Genomic DNA, 16,151 nt, shown 5'->3' with positions numbered 1-16,151 from the left:
GGGATTCTCTGGGGCTGAGCAATTTACAGACATATGTGGTGTGCGCCTTACAGAAATAAATGGCATTTTTTTTATTTAGTGATGAAAAATGACCTTTCTGCGCTCCATATCTGTGACATGAACTAATCTGACCTGACTTGACCCGGGTTTGCGTGTTGGCCTGTGTGTGCCTATGGTGTCTGCACTCATAATGATTCTCTACAACAACTTTTTACTGCATTGCCATGAACAAAGTAAAGGCAAAAAAGTGTTTCTTTGTCGAACAAATTGGAATGCAATGTGAGCCTTAAATTGGATGCCATGCAGGAATTTGCTAGGATCTCAAAACCGGATTATGAACATTCTTTGCCATAGAGAAACACATGATAGTGTTGGATTATGAACATGCTTTGCCACAAAAAGTCGAGCTATATGAAGTTATTATTTTGCTGTCACTTCGTCTGTTTTATAGCCCAGAAGGATGTACTTGGTATCAAATCATAGCTCTGTGTCTCCTCTTTCATCTGACATGCGTGGCATATCTATCCGATCACAGGTTCATGAGTAATGGGTGTGCACTGTTAGTTCTACATGACGTTATTATTTTGCAGTCACTTCGTCTGTTTTTATAACCCAAAAGGATCAATATACTTGGTACCAATGGATAGCTCTGTGTCTCCTCTTTCATCTGATATGCTTGCCAAACCTATGCGATTACGGGTTCACGGGTAATTCAAACGAGAATAATGGGTTCGCAGGTGAATGCAGAGAAGTATAGACTGTAAATTTGATGCAATTTGATTTAAATTATAATTTTTTTAATTTTCATACTTGATCCTACAGACAAGTGCGTAGTCTCGTTGGAAAGCCCCACTTCTGCTCTGTCACGCATGGTTTCATCTCACTGCCATGAACAGTTCTGGAGCAATGTAACAGAAGAAAGGCTGTGTTTTTTGACACACTTTGCATCAATCGGGTTCTAAGGGTTAAAGGCTCAGGGATCCGACATTTCTGTATTGTAACATTTTTATTTGAATATTTTTTCCTGCATGTAAGCGGTAATCAACAATTTCACTTAATATTTAATGAATTTAGAATATTTAAAAATAAATAAGGGGGGGGGGGGGGGGGGGGGGGTCCTTTTTCCACAATATTCTAAGATTACAATATTATAATATATTAGAAAAGGTTGTTCAATCCTGCACACAGTGGAGTCATGAATCAAAAATCATGAATTCCTCTGGGAAATCAGCAATAGCCTATCAAGAAAAATAATTAATTGTGTGTAGTAGCTTTCTGATGGGCAAAATGTAATGATACAATAAAAAAACTACTCTATAAATGAAGCTTAAAGGAGAAATGATATATATAGATATAGATCGTACTGTCGATGCAGAAAAAAACCTGAAAATAATCGGTTTTACCTAGCTTGACTTGCTGCAGTTAGAGCTTTCAGGCAGCTACCGTGTTACACTCTGGGGGTATGTTCATACCCCCATAATGTAGTGCTGTAGCTGCCTGGCTGCTTTACCAACTGCTTTTGCCTTTTTTCATACTGACAGTAGGCCTACTTGGTGACCTCCAGAAATGGAGATCTATATGAAAAATGGCCGGATGCCATTGTACTCCTGGTTACGTTTGGTGACCAGTTTGGAGGGGATTATTGTATTGAACGCAGAACTATAATCAACAAAGAGCATTCTGGTATTAGCCTGACCTTGCCTTCCTACGTACTTCCGCTCGATTTTCATCTCCCTCCACGACTCTGTCTGGGATTCCGGCCATTGGCCTCGCTCACAACGAACAATTCGACCCCTGAGCCAATCAGCGAGCAGGAGGCGGGAGTTGTGAGAGACGACGTCGAGATTCTGCGCTGTGTTTGAATTGTAGTCCTCGAGGAGTTGGCAATGGCGGAAGTTAATGAAGCAATTCAGTCCGTGCTGGCTAAGCTTCCAAATATTCAGGAATTGAAGTCCGAACAAAAGGAGTGTTTAACACATTTTATTTCGGGCAAAGATGTCGTGGGAAAGATGTCGTGGGAAAAGTTTGATTTGTATCGCGCAGTAGCCTCGATATTAAATTATGGCATGTGCGGCAGAAGCGGCTTGTTTTCAATGATCACATCTAGCTTTGACAATTGTGATGATACTGTAGCGCCGAGGCTATTTGCCCCCGTGTTGGGCTTTCCCCTGTGTTCCCCTGTGTCTTCTGTTTTCCTGGTGTGTGCATGTGTGTGCGCGAGAGTGTTTGTGTCTCCCTCTCCCTCCTGTGTCATAGAATGTGTCAATGAGTTCTGATGTGCAAACGTTCGTCAATAGCCAAGATCCCAGACCCTTGTAGAAGTGAAACGTACCAAGGGGATGGCCAATGGCCAGGCTATTCTGGTATATATGAGTTCTTATTTTCCAGGTGGGTGAGGGTGCTGTGGAGTACAATGTGTATAGCTTCCTCTGTGGATCTATTTCCATGATAGGTAAACTGATGATAGTCCAGTGGAGATATATTAAAGTGGATATATAATTTTTTTATACAACAATTGGGTTCTATGGAACTATTTATTTGTTTCTGATTGGCCGAGAGACGTTCCATGAGTTGGAATATCCCTGGACATTTCAACTCAGACTTTGCACAGCTAATAATAAATCACTCCGCGATACAATGCGAAGATTACTAACGTTAGCATAGTTAGCTAACCGCTGCTAACGTGCTAGCATCGTGTCAGAAAAACATATGGGGCTGTGCACAGTAGTGTAACATTTATTCACCATAAATTAATAAAGTTGAGTGGTTCTGCAATGTAGGCTATGTTTCCGTTTTTTTGCAGTACCATGTCCCTTACATAACATGGCCCAGTGTCCTTGTAACATGCATGCAGCACAGCTAGATATGAATGTGATTTCAGCCCGACTTTCAACATTTCTTTCAAGAAGACACGTAAACCACAAAGACCCGTAAAGAGGGATCTGGAATGTTGGTTACCTAGCAACCAAGACGCTGTCTATTGAAAAGGGAACTGTTTTTTGATGCGTAAGAACGATGTCGAAATTAACATTTTTAAACAATATTGGGGTGTTTTCAGATTATTGTTTGTATTCATATTTATCCAGTTTAGTGTGGACAGGGCCTGAATTTTGTCTGTTAATAACAAGTAACTGATTTTGTGTTGCTCCTAGGAGACACCTTTGAAACTGCCCCTTAAAAGGTGTTCTGTGGTAGGCAATGGAGGGATCCTGAAGAAGAGTGGCTGTGGCAGGGACATTGACCAGGCAGACTTTGTCATGCGGTAAAATGGGCAGTCTACTACTTAACATTGTGTGTTCAGCTTTTCTTAAATTCATTGAAATCATATGGAGGAGCCCCTACAGGGTATAAATGAACAGAAAGGCTGAGGTCATAGTCCTGCGACTTTAGTCAGGTTTATACTACTGGCATAATGAACTATTTTGGACAGAACTCTGCCTAACACGAGAGCCAAAAAGTCAAGATTTTTGTGTTTTCAGCACTGGTTTTGTTTTGGACAAAATTATTCAGTCTTATATCCTAGCCAAAGAAATCTTACACAACATTGGAGTTAGAAATAGCTTGGAGTGCCATGTTGTCAAAATACTGCAATGTATGGAAAAGACATTTTTGTAGAACTGAAAGATTAATACATTTTTAATCAAAATAGCAATTTTAACTAGAATTGCATGTGTGAGGAACTGCAAGAGTGGGTATTAACAGTCAAAAGTCAAACTCTTTTCAAGTCAAATTATTTTACGAGAAAGTGCTAGGTAAGTCTCTTTATACTGAAAACAATAACTAGATTTTTTGATCTCGATATAAGATTAATAACACTTAGTTAGATTTTTATTAGATAGGCAGTACTATTTAGCTACAAAAGATTCCATTCACTATGCTAAGCTAACCTAGCGGGGGCTCTACTGGACTACGACAATGCATGCACGGAGATAAAAATGTTTTTGCTCACTTATCTTTTTTTTACATTTTCAATTGCTAATGTCATGTTGGTCAAAATGCACTGTACTGGTTCCATGCTGTATATTCCAACCTTATAAAACAAATATACCTCATTTCATCGTTTGAGTCACTATACCGGTACATGCAAAAGTGTTGAATTAGTTGTCATAATCAGTTGTCATCTTTTTACTGTACATTTTTAAACATATCTAGTCTCTCCCCCACAAAATAATGTGTACATTTGTATAGTTTTGAAATAGCTATGCCACACAGAAAATAGTGCTGTCTTGTGCATTTTTCATTAGAAAATACTTGCAGAATAAACGGTTATATTGACATGACAAAGCAGTTTGTTGATTTGTCATTCTAAATGTACTGACAGTTTCCACTGGCATAAATACTAAAGGCATAAACCCAGCATTTTGAGTGATACATGCACAATCCACAATGCGGTGCAGTTTGCCCAAATTGGTTTGAGAAACTTTTGTGTAAACGTAAATGATGATTTGAGAGATGCACCGTGTTGAGAACTTGCTTTATGATGTGCACAAATGATTTTTTGATGTGGATGTTGTAGTGTAGTTTTGAGAACCGCATCAAAGCAACTGAGGAAAAACTGAAAATTCATTGTTGGAAACACTTGGCTGAATCTCAGTCAGGCGCGCCTGCAGGTGTACGTCCGTACGCACTGTGCGTACCATCAAGCTACTCAACAACAGAAAATTTCCCTTGTGTGTGTGTGTGTATTCACACCAAATTGGCCTACCTTCCCAACTATGCACAGTATCCCTTTATCTGCATGCCATTAGGCTATTTACTATTTTCTATTACGTAAAGTTAGTGAACACGTTATCAAAATGAACGTGCACGCATTTTGTTTGAGCAGGAGAGAGAATACGCACGCAGACACGCAATAGGCTACTTGTTGTTTTCTTTTACTCGGCTATCTATATATGGTTATCAGCACACAATGTTGACCTAATTCACTTACTCAATACTCATCATGGATATCACAACTTTAAACAAAGAAAACAGAAAGTATGGAGGCAGCAAAGCTAGGAGTTATTCCAGATGGGCAAGAACAAGGTAGGCAATTGGTGTGCTTGTCAGAACGTTAGACTGCACTAAAGCCAGACGTCACGTTACTCTAGAACAAAACTAAAGGCAACTTTAGCCTGTATAGGGCTGTATCAAGTTGTCCAAATGAATAGGTCATTGTAGACATTGTCGTTGTATTATTGCATGTGGATGTTGTTGTGCTATGTAAAAACAGTATACACATAGTGGTGATTAATCAATCAGCTTGCCTCTGATTGATTAATCACCACTATGTGGATACTGTTTTTAGAATTGATTTAGATTAGGTGTTAGTATAATTTGTATTTTAGTATATTTAGCATATTCTTTATCTTCTACTGTCCTTATTGCTTAGTTGTGTCTAAGATCTATCTATCTATCTAGGATACTTTTTTGCTGTCCAATGCACGGACCTAAAGCGGACAAATATTGTTCACGAGTGAATTTTATTTTTTTTTGCGGGGGGGGGGATGGGTGTGCGTACCATAGCATTAATTCCTGCAGGCGCCCCTGATCTCAGTCAATGGGGGAGGTGGAGACAGAAGCTACAAGTTATGTATCATAGGTGTTGGCTCATTAAAGCATATTGTGTCTGATTGTAGAACTATCCTGGAGCCTGGTTGCTACGCATGGAGAAATAATCAGATTCGAAAATAATTAGCTGGGTTTCCATTTAGCTCATTTGCATAATTTTAAGCATATTCATGAAAATTTGGCTAAAGAAAATACACAGATATGTATGTGTTTCCATCCACTAACATTAATCAAGGGAAGAGTTGTTAACAGCTGTGGCAATGTTTACACAAACACAGATCATGTTTCCATCAACCTTACTGTAATTGCTTTAAACCACTCCATTGTAGTAAATCTTGTGGGGGGTAAAGGGTTAAGGCTGCCAGTCTTGAATGTCTGTGTATAAAGTCAAACAATTGCGGCATATGCTAAGAACAAGCTAAGGCTGGCTGCTTGGAGTCAGCATCAACGGGGCCTAAGCATTTGTTAGCCTAGGCATTTGTCAGCAAAGCCTTTATATATCCATAGTATAATAGTATTTCTTATATGTTGCTGATTGGATCATAAACGGCCACAGCAACAAAGGGGAATGACTGACTCTTTTCTAAAAACTGTGTTACATGATATTTTCTATATTTCTGATATGTTGCTGATTGGATCATAAACGGCCACAGCAATGAAGAAAAGTGAAAGTGACTGATAATGACTGATTGACTATTATTGTGTATGAAAGGTGCTATACAAATAAAGCTTATTATTATTATTATACAAATAAACCTTATTATTATTATTATTATTATTATTATTATTATTATTTAATTTGCCATTAGAAAACTGTATGTGAATTTTAAGTGTTTCCAGTTAGAATCTCTTATTTGAATAGTGAAAAATTGGAAACGCAGCTATTGGCATATTTGATTGAGAACAAGGGAGTCTTTGGCGGTTAATGACAGGGCCAGTAGAATTTCTGTTGTGTGAGAGGGTTAGAAAAGTGGACACCAGGCACATACAAACAATATGGGCAGACCAGAGGGGTATTTCACAAAGGCAGAATTAAGAAATCCAAGATAAGTGATAAAGCGAGGCTTGACATAGCGTTGTCTGGTCATCCTAGCTCAACTCGTTTCACTAATGTCAGTCCAGGTTGAGTACTGTAGGAGCGACTACAAGCCAGGTGTAAGTAATTCAGGATATGTGCACGTTCTCATTTCTCAAAAAGAAGGTGAAAATAGCGTCATTCACAAAAAGTGAACAGCCGCTTTTGATATAGACTAACAATGATGTCTGAATTTACATTGTGCTTCATTTGATAGGACAGTGAAGTGAGTGACAGGAAGCGAGTGGGAGAGAGAGATGGGGTGGGACTGGGAAATGACCCAGGTCGTACTTGTACCCGGGCCTCATGGGCACATGAGCTCAAGTGTGGTATGGGTGCTGTGGCCAGTTGCGCACAGCGCTCCCCTATACTATGTCATTTGACAAATAAATAATTTTATGTCTTCTACAACATAAGTGTTCACAACGAAAATAGTATCTTTTTTAGTATCTCAACGAATATGTACCTTTTGTAAGTCAGAAAATTATGATGACTTTGAGTGGGGTTGCATACCCGTACTTACTTAATACTTATATTAATAATACTTAATTTTTTTTTTTTTTTTTTAAAGTGAAACTTTCTTGGACAAAATGGCTAAAGTGTTTTCTCTGCCTCAGAAAAAATCTAAAAAACTAAAACTGTAAAGCTGAATCAAAATTTGATTAGGTTTTCTTTGCGGTCTCAACCCAAATGGAAGCAATGAAAGCCAGGACAGGTGTGCATGATGAAATACCTTTGCTATTTATATACATTTGTTAAATTTTTACATGTAGGTAAAATGTATGATTTTACGTGTCGTCTCACTGTAATATCTTTCCTTAGATCCAATCTGCCACCACTCTATAAAGAGTATACAGCAGATGTTGGTACAAAAACCCATCTGGTCACAGCAAATCCCAGCATCATTGAGAAAAGGTAAATGCTTGTCTACCATAATGCAGTTGTGGTGTTCATGTTAGAGAGCTCATAAACAGATGCTCGCAGATGGAATTGAGATTGTGTACTGAGGAGTAAAACTAACAGGGCACTAAAACCACTAAAAAATGCATTGATGTTTCCTAATGGTGTGTTTATTATAACTAAATATAGATTGAGCATGCAATGCATAATGGGATCGAATTTCAAGTTCGGCTGTCAAGCGATTAAAAAAGGAATCTAATTAATTGCATACATCTGTGGTTAAATCATCTAAATTAATCACATGCATCCAATTTTGCTATGAACATATTTTAAAAACAATTTTGGCGGATGAGTGAATCAATGAAGAGCCAAACCAGAGGTGCGTTCAAATTCGCAAACATAGGAAACGTTTGTAAACAGGTTTCCATTAGTTTCCATTATCGTTTGTTAATAACTAATTTGTAGAAATCAGCTTTCACTTTGACATTAAAGAGTTTTTTTGTATTTTTTTATTTTAAAAAAGTCAAATTATATTGACCACGATTCCATTTATAAATGCATTAAAAGGGGGAAATATCTTAGCGGTTAAATAATTTTTCTAGGCGCTGTAAATAAACATGTAATGCGTCCATGAATTTGAACATATAATAGAATGTTATCCCTCACACATCCAGGTATGTCGTTTTTTGTCTTTTGTGATTTTTTGTTCAATTAAGCACCGCTTTATTTGCTTAAATGGATGAGCTGCCTCGGAGGATAAACTGAGTTATGAAGCAGGTAACCATGCTCTGGCATTTATTAGCTACAGATAAATAGGCTAGCACTTTATACATTATGCATTGCAAGAAGAGTAAAATTATTGGGGCAATAATTTGCTCTGTCACTACCTTAGCCACTTTTTAGAGTTTAAGGTTTTTATGTTTAAGTCACCTGACTTCTTACTCCCCATTGCTGTCATCAGCACCTCTGCTGTTTTCGTATCAGCCACTAAAGTGCACTTTAAGTCCATATTAGCTTAGTCTTGACACAGCTGAAGTTTAAGGAAAGATCAGAGCGGTTTCATCTCAGAAATACACCAATATTATCCCCTCTGCACAATTGGCAAGCTTGTATGCTATTCATTTAGAATGTATTTGAATGTGTGAATTAAATGCCAAAAATTATGTTATGTACAAACATGGACAACTGTGAAGTGTCTGTTTTCCCATTGTCATAAAAAAGACACGCAGGTTAGCAAATAGCCAATAGCTGTATAGCTATTACTTTCTATCATGCAGCTTAATTGTATGTGTAAGGGTACTAAGGATAAGGCCACATACATTATACAATATTACACATACAATATTTTGAATATCATTTTCTGGAGTTGATTCTTAGGCTATCAATCAATCAGCGTGGCATGGCATCAACAGTGTAGGCCCTAACAGTTATATTATTGAATCAGGAAAAACATGCTTTATTTTTTGGTGGATTTAATTTTGATTGCATAATTAGTCTGTGTAGGCCTTTAAAAAGCAAATAATGCATCATTATGGCCGGGAAATTGTAGTTCCGATTTCCCGGCAGTTTAACTGAACCCAAACTTTTTATACACAGCAATCACGGTCATCTTAGCGTGTTAAACTCTAAAATGTCTGGTTTAAGGAGTATAGTTTTAAAGCACAGCTTAGCTAGCCAAATGCTAACTGAGAACAATTGTCCCATTGTGATTTCCAAATAGTTTACTCCCTGAATCTTGATAGATTGTGATAAAATGTAACTTAGTGTGTAATGGTAACAAATCTGTAAATTCTCCATGCTATCCATATAGTGTATTTCTGACAGCGTCTCATCTCTCCTTGCAGATTTCAGAACCTCCTGTGGTCACGCAAAGTGTTTGTAGAAAGTATGAAGGCCTATGGTTCCAGTTACGTCTACATGTCTGCTTTCACCATGAAGCCAGGAACTGAACCCTCTCTGAGAGCCTATCATGCACTGGCAGACACCTCTTCAAACCAAACAGTCCTCTTTGCTAACCCTGACTTCCTGAAGAGTGTGGGAAAATTCTGGAAGAGACGTGGTGTGCATGCCAAGCGTCTTTCCACAGGGCTGTTTCTGGTGAGCTTAGCGCTGGGCCTGTGTGATGAAGTGATGGCATATGGCTTTTGGCCATTCTCTATGGACTTAGACCAGCAGCCTGTTAGCCATCACTACTATGACAATATCCTTCCTGACTCTGGCTTCCATGCAATGCCTGAAGAGTTCCTACAACTCTGGAACCTGCATAAAACTGGGACCTTGCATTTGCACATAGGTCACTGCACTGAAATACAGAAATGAAAAAAGCTATATGAAATATCCTTCTGATTAGCACTCCTCTCCTGGAAACAAAAATCTCAACACCACACTTAAACTAACAAAGTCATACATGAAGGACAGTTGCTGGGGCAGTTGTACTGACATGTTAGAGACTGTTGCAGATGTTATTTCTTCACTATGTGCACCTTAAAACATGGCACGGTATGTACGAACAGACCACACATGAATGAAACTTCATTCTGCCTGCTACAGGAGTGCAGAATAGCAATGTATTTTTCTTACTCATGCATATGCATTCAAGCGCTATCAGGAAAAGATGGCGTACTCCAGAGTATGTTTCAAAAATGCTGTTGTCTGTTATACAGTGAACATTTTCTGCCTTTTAAAAGCATGTGTAATCCAGACTGCGGTTAAATGCATGAATAGGAGAAACTTTCAGAAACTATAAGTTTTTGTTTCATGTCATCGACTTAATAGACTTTTGAATTTGTTTCTTATAGCTGCACAAATAGCTTGAGTATTTTGGAGTCTGCCCTGCATTATGTCTGTGTTTGATGCATTATGTCTTTGTTTGATGACATCTTATTAGCATGTACTTTTGCTGATTGCTAGCATTTTGATTCTTTTTAATGTCTGTGGTTGATTTCTTTCAACTGCACTTCTAATTGAATAATACCGTTCAGTTGTGGGCACCACAAAGAAAATACTTTCAGGTTTGGTAAATAGAATGTGAAAAGAGACACAATGTGCGGTTTCTATGTCTGGTTTTGTGTGACAATTTAAGCATTGCATTGAAAAAGAAAGCATGCAAGGTCACAGCTAAAGGGTTATACTCCAATACCCAATCCTACCTTTTGCATGTATGTCTATAGTTTCCTCATCCTTCAGGCCTTGCCTTCAGAACTGGTTCAGAAATTTACAATAGTTTAGATGTAATGTGGCCTATTGTGTCACCCACATTGACGCCACATTTCACTATGATTGTTGGCATACTGTATGTAAAGGATAATATATAGTCCTTTGGTCAGTATAATAAAATAAATCCTGAGAGGATGAACCGGACGCCAATGTGCAGCAGAGGCTACCGATGAGAATATATGTGTGTGTTTTTCTTCATGCAGATACATACCAGCGTATTTATTCATAATTACAATGAAGTTCTGTTGCAATTACGTGAATGAACTACTTGCAAAATGATGCTATGAGTAACACAATGAAATAGGCCTAATTTATTAGTAATGAAGTGCATAGTATTTGACGAAATACTGATACGTTATTTGAAACAGTTCACAGAAAAGAGTGTACAAGTGTTGCATGTGCATACAATACCCCATAACATAATTGCATTTTAACATGGGCAACTATTAAATTGTTTCATGAATTATCTCAGCCCATTACAAATACTTCATATTCCAACAAAGAACATACAGTTCATGCAGGTTATAGAAAATCAGGCAAAAAGTGTAGGAAAGTGAAGTGTAGCAAGTGGTGACTCACAATTATTTAGTCAGAGTTATTGTCCCATAACCCAGCCATTAAAAGGGATATGCTTTAACTGCATTATGCTTCAGCTAGCTGTTGTTGTTATATACAAACAGCTACAGGCTTTAGAGGAAGGTTTATGTATAAATAATTTAATAATGTATTAAATTTAGTGTGGTAGATAATGATATGAATAAAACAGTTAAGGAACTTCATGAAATTGTGGAGGGCTTCAGAGAAAAAGAAAAGGAGATAATGGACTTTTGCATTAGTCTTTGTAGTAACCCATTATTGAAAACAGAATTAGAAATGGACTTCAAACTTCTTCACAGCCTACCAACAACAGATACAATTTGAATATCAATAACTGATTGGACAATCACTGTTAATTTAATTACCAAAGGTTTTTCAGTCCAGCATATATGTAAGGAATGATCTTACACCAACTCCACAACAACACATTATGCTGCATCCCCAGAAGAAATTTTTACTGTCACACAAATAAATAATATTTTATTTGGAGATTACTGAATTCTGACCTGTTTCTCCTAAACCCCTTTCAGTAAAAATAATGAATAAAAAAATAAATCTAAAATCAGTGCAGTGAGAGATAAAAAAAGCTGATGTTCAATTGCATGAGACAAGAGGAAGGCTGTTTCTCAGGACCTGAAATGAAGAAATACAATAAAATGGTCAAAATCTTACATTAATGTAAAATTGAGCTCAATTGTTTGTAGGTGAAATTTAGTTTTTTTAATTTTATCTTATCCTTTCCTCTGGGCCATGACCATTTAGAGGTGTTATAACTTATATATAGGGTGATAAAGTGTTGATGCAGAACTTGTTTTGAATAGTATTTAGGCTATATTAATAAATTATTCTATTTATGATTGTATTTTATTATTTTATTCAATGACCACATCCACATCTATAAATACGTATGTGTTAATTTTGAAATGCTAGCTTGTAGTGTTACATCCTGGTCAGTGTTAATTGTAAGGTGTGGAGGATACATATTGCCTTGATGTGGAGTGCCTTTTACTGTTGTGCTTTTTTTTTTTGGGGGGGGGGGGGGGGGGTTCTAAGGAAAGCAACACTGATTTCATTTTCATTTCATTTATTTGATATGTGAGGTCAACCCATTAAGTAGGGTAGCCATTTAAATGCAATGCAATGCAAAAAAGCAATGCAAAGGAGTCTCAGAAAGTAGCTGGTTATGAAAGGACAAAGTTGTCTTGGTTTACTGAAGTATAATCATTTGGCAAAACATTAAAGACTCGAAAACTTGAAACTCTCATTGTGCTGAAGGAACATGTTCCTTAAGTTTGGTTCTGTGAATGAGAATGAGTGAAATATGCTTATCTGTGGTGTTTGAGATTGATTATAATATATAGGCTCTGCTTAATTCATCTTGCATTATCACTTATTCATATAGAGTTTCATCTTCCCATGTTGAGCTAGGCTAGGGTATACACATACTTGTCAAGAACACATTTTTTGTGTCATTGTGGGCCCAAGAAGGTAACCAGACTGATTTGCAGGCCATAGCAATCATTGAAAATGACTGTGAAAGTGAAAGTGACACTGTCACATTATAATAGGATAATTCTGTAGTTTAGCCCTGGATATATTTGAAAAATTGATGAGGTGTTTTAAAATACAGGGTTGCAACAGTTATTTCCAATAAATTGATGTGTATATTAAGGTGGTATTCTCTTTAAAAAAACAAATGTAAATGAATGTCTTACCATGCTTGGTTTGTTTTACCAGTAAATGTGCTTGTTTCCCTTGCAGTGTGTTTTTCTTTTAAATATAGAATTCCATACACATTTTTAAAAAGCTATTGTTACTGTATGATCATCTCGTGGTGCCTTCCATTTTAATAACACAACAAAGATTTTGCTTCCCAAACACTTTTGATTGTATTATGTATTTTGGGCTGCTTATCACAAAATTTGATTATACCATTGTTTAGTTATAGCCTGTTTTTATTATTATTTATAGTGTACTTCCCACAAAGCAAGCTGTTTTAGTCTAGCCTGGTCGTACCAGACTCTCATACATTTCATAATGTACAGAGAGTCTGGCCACTTCCCATTGCCAAGCATTAACTTCCTTGAAAGCGAGTACTCTGTTCAAGTTTAAAACTATTGAATCTGCCTAGAGCCACTCTTGATCTGCCATAACCAATCGCAGAACATCAACGTCATCGTTCTCAGCCACCCCATCTGTTCGCTGATTGGACAGGTAAAATTTGGCCTGAGAAAACCTGTGAATATACCGAAATCCCAGACGACGTACTGAAGGAAAATGAAAATTGAGCGGAAGTACATAGGAGGGCGGAGCCAGGCTAGTTTTGGTCTGTACAAGTATGGCTTTGGCATGAATTTGGATGTGTTTTATGGATTTTAGGATTTTTATCATGAATTTGGATGTGTTTTATGGATTTTAGGATTTTTATCATGAAAATCACCTTGACAGTAGGCCTACCCTTTTAAAGAAATCTTTTTTGATAGAGTTTATTTACAGCGTATATGTTGCCCACAAAACAAGCTGTTTTGTCCTGGATGAATGAATGGTTTGAACAAGATGGATGAAGAGGATGTTGGATGGAAGGTACCTCTTATCAATATCACCAGGGTAATTGAGATGGTTGCTAGCAGGGCCGGCGGAAGGCATGGGCAATGGGCAACTTCCCAAGGTGTCAAACCACCAGGGGCGCCACACCGTGGCGAGCTATAGCTATAGGCTACAATATTGAAAACACATTGATTGTCAAATAATGCCATAGACAAGTAATTCATTTTCAGTGATATCGGTTAACAGTCATGAAAGAGACGTTCAAACGTTGCAGAATACAGAAAAGTGCACAGGTTGAAAAACCAGAACTGATCTGCACACTGCAGCCAGGGGCTTCTGCGAAGGTAGCACACAGTCTATGGACATGGGGGCGACATATTCCTATTTTGGCCAGGGCGCAGGATTGCCTTCCGCCGGCCCTGGTTGTTACAGTAGATATGGTGATAAATATAGCAGTTGGTATGGTAGCGGTTGCTAGGTTGTTGCTAGGGTACACTGCTGAAAAAAAATACTTGTAGAATTTACTTAATAAAATCCTTGTAACAATTTGCACTCAGACTTTCTAAGTAAATTTTAATGCTGTAATATAATATATGTAATAATATAAGCTAACTTGCCAGTATCAAGTTAAATGTAGCCCTACTTACTATTAAGCTTAACATTCGTGAAGATATTAAGTAAATGTTACTTAATTATTTCCATACAGGATCACGGTCATCAAAATATTAATTAAATCTTACATGTCTGTAATATGTACTGTTATGAAGTGAATAAGTAGATTTGACTATATTTTTGTTTTAAAATTTCAATTACTTAGTTATATTGAGTTGTTTTACTCACTATAATTATGTAAATGTTGCTTATTTTCTTTTGATAAATGTTACCATACATTTAATATACTTTTACCACATATCACACAATTAAAATAGAATGCAATTAAACTGTTTATTTTGTCAACCTTAAACAGGTTCAAATCACCTCAAAGTCTGGTAACAAGTAGGCCTACTCCACTGTTACTACAAGTTTGCATCTGGAAGGTCCATCAGTTCATTATGTTACTGTAGATGAGCTGAGGGTCCGGTGGAGTTTTTTTTTGGGACAGCTTAATCCCATCAATTTCTAGGAATAGTTTCTGAAACACCTAAAAAGTGTAACCCAGTGTTTGGGGGGTATGCAAGGTTGAGGTCATAAATCAGTCCCATAAGCAGTGTGCAAGCTTTAGCAGTGCTGCTGCATCCTTGTAACATCTCTTTGCCTTCAAGAAGGATAGATACAGCCACTGGATCCTCTCCATTAGCACCATGGACAACCAGGATCTTGAGAATGTGTTGCGTGGCATCACTGTGACGGTCCTCCTGCATACAATTTACAAGAAAAAAGACAATTCTGTTGAGAGACAAAACAGAATTTCTTCAATCATTCATAGCGACTTCATTGCCAGACCGTAAATCACATTAAGTTGATTGAGAGCTGTGAACTCAGCACTTCAAAGCAGAAGGCTGGAACAACATGACCTACTGGAATGATTTCTCCCTGGAAAGTAAAGCAAAGAACACTCACTCTGTGGCTACATTTGGGGACCCTGCTAATTGACGGATTTAAAAAATAACCTGGCAATCTTCAAAAAAATTCTCTTCTTTGCCAAGGTACAAAATGAGGCTGTGGATAACAGCTTCACGTCTCATCTCAATGCTTATTGCAGATTAACATACTGTCAATAGGCTACTGAACCGTCACAGAAAAACACAAGCGCATACATGTGCAGGAGTGATTTTGTGATATTAAAACTATGATCTACAGTGTAGCAACAATTTTATATTACATTACTGAGTGAATAATGGCAAATACTAACAACATCAATATTATATAATGCATACATATATTTGTACTTGCCTGAATAAGACTAATGATGCAGCATTAGACTATTCATTCCTAGCTGGTCCTCAATTCCCACTCGACTGGCTTATCCTGCTGCATATCCTGTATCTGACATCAGTGGCGTCGTTCGGCCTGGGCATTCAGGACTATAGCCCCCGATGTTTTTGGAATAGCCCCAGATCTATCACTGCCTGTGTAACCTGCGCGATTCAGTCCTGCACACGCCCGGACTCGAACCCGCGAACAGCAGCACCTCGGATCGGGAGGCGAGCGCGACAATTGAGCCAATAGCCCAGGCTACTGGCTCGCATGCCAGCAGCACTCTTGAGGCGTCGGGGAGTGAGGTTTTACCAACGTTCCACAAGCACAGCTAAGCTAGCTGGCATCC

General features: G+C 37.8%; 1 protein-coding gene across 1 annotated transcript in view; it reads left to right on the top strand.

Moving 5' to 3' along the window:
- The window catches only part of st8sia1 (ST8 alpha-N-acetyl-neuraminide alpha-2,8-sialyltransferase 1), a 38,820-nt gene extending 27,291 nt beyond the window's left edge, over window positions 1-11,529 (top strand). Inside the window, exons 3-5 of the mRNA XM_042077951.1 lie at window positions 3,153-3,262; window positions 7,448-7,540; window positions 9,370-11,529. Of these exons, the coding sequence (XP_041933885.1) occupies window positions 3,153-3,262; window positions 7,448-7,540; window positions 9,370-9,844 (678 nt within the window). The 3' untranslated portion in view covers window positions 9,845-11,529. The remainder of the gene's footprint in view (window positions 1-3,152; window positions 3,263-7,447; window positions 7,541-9,369) is intronic.
- The last annotated feature ends 4,622 nt before the right edge of the window (window positions 11,530-16,151 follow it).

Source organism: Alosa sapidissima, chromosome 22 (genome assembly GCF_018492685.1).
Source record: "Alosa sapidissima isolate fAloSap1 chromosome 22, fAloSap1.pri, whole genome shotgun sequence".
NCBI lineage: Eukaryota > Metazoa > Chordata > Actinopteri > Clupeiformes > Clupeidae > Alosa > Alosa sapidissima.
This window is presented reverse-complemented; position numbering and strand designations above follow the sequence as displayed.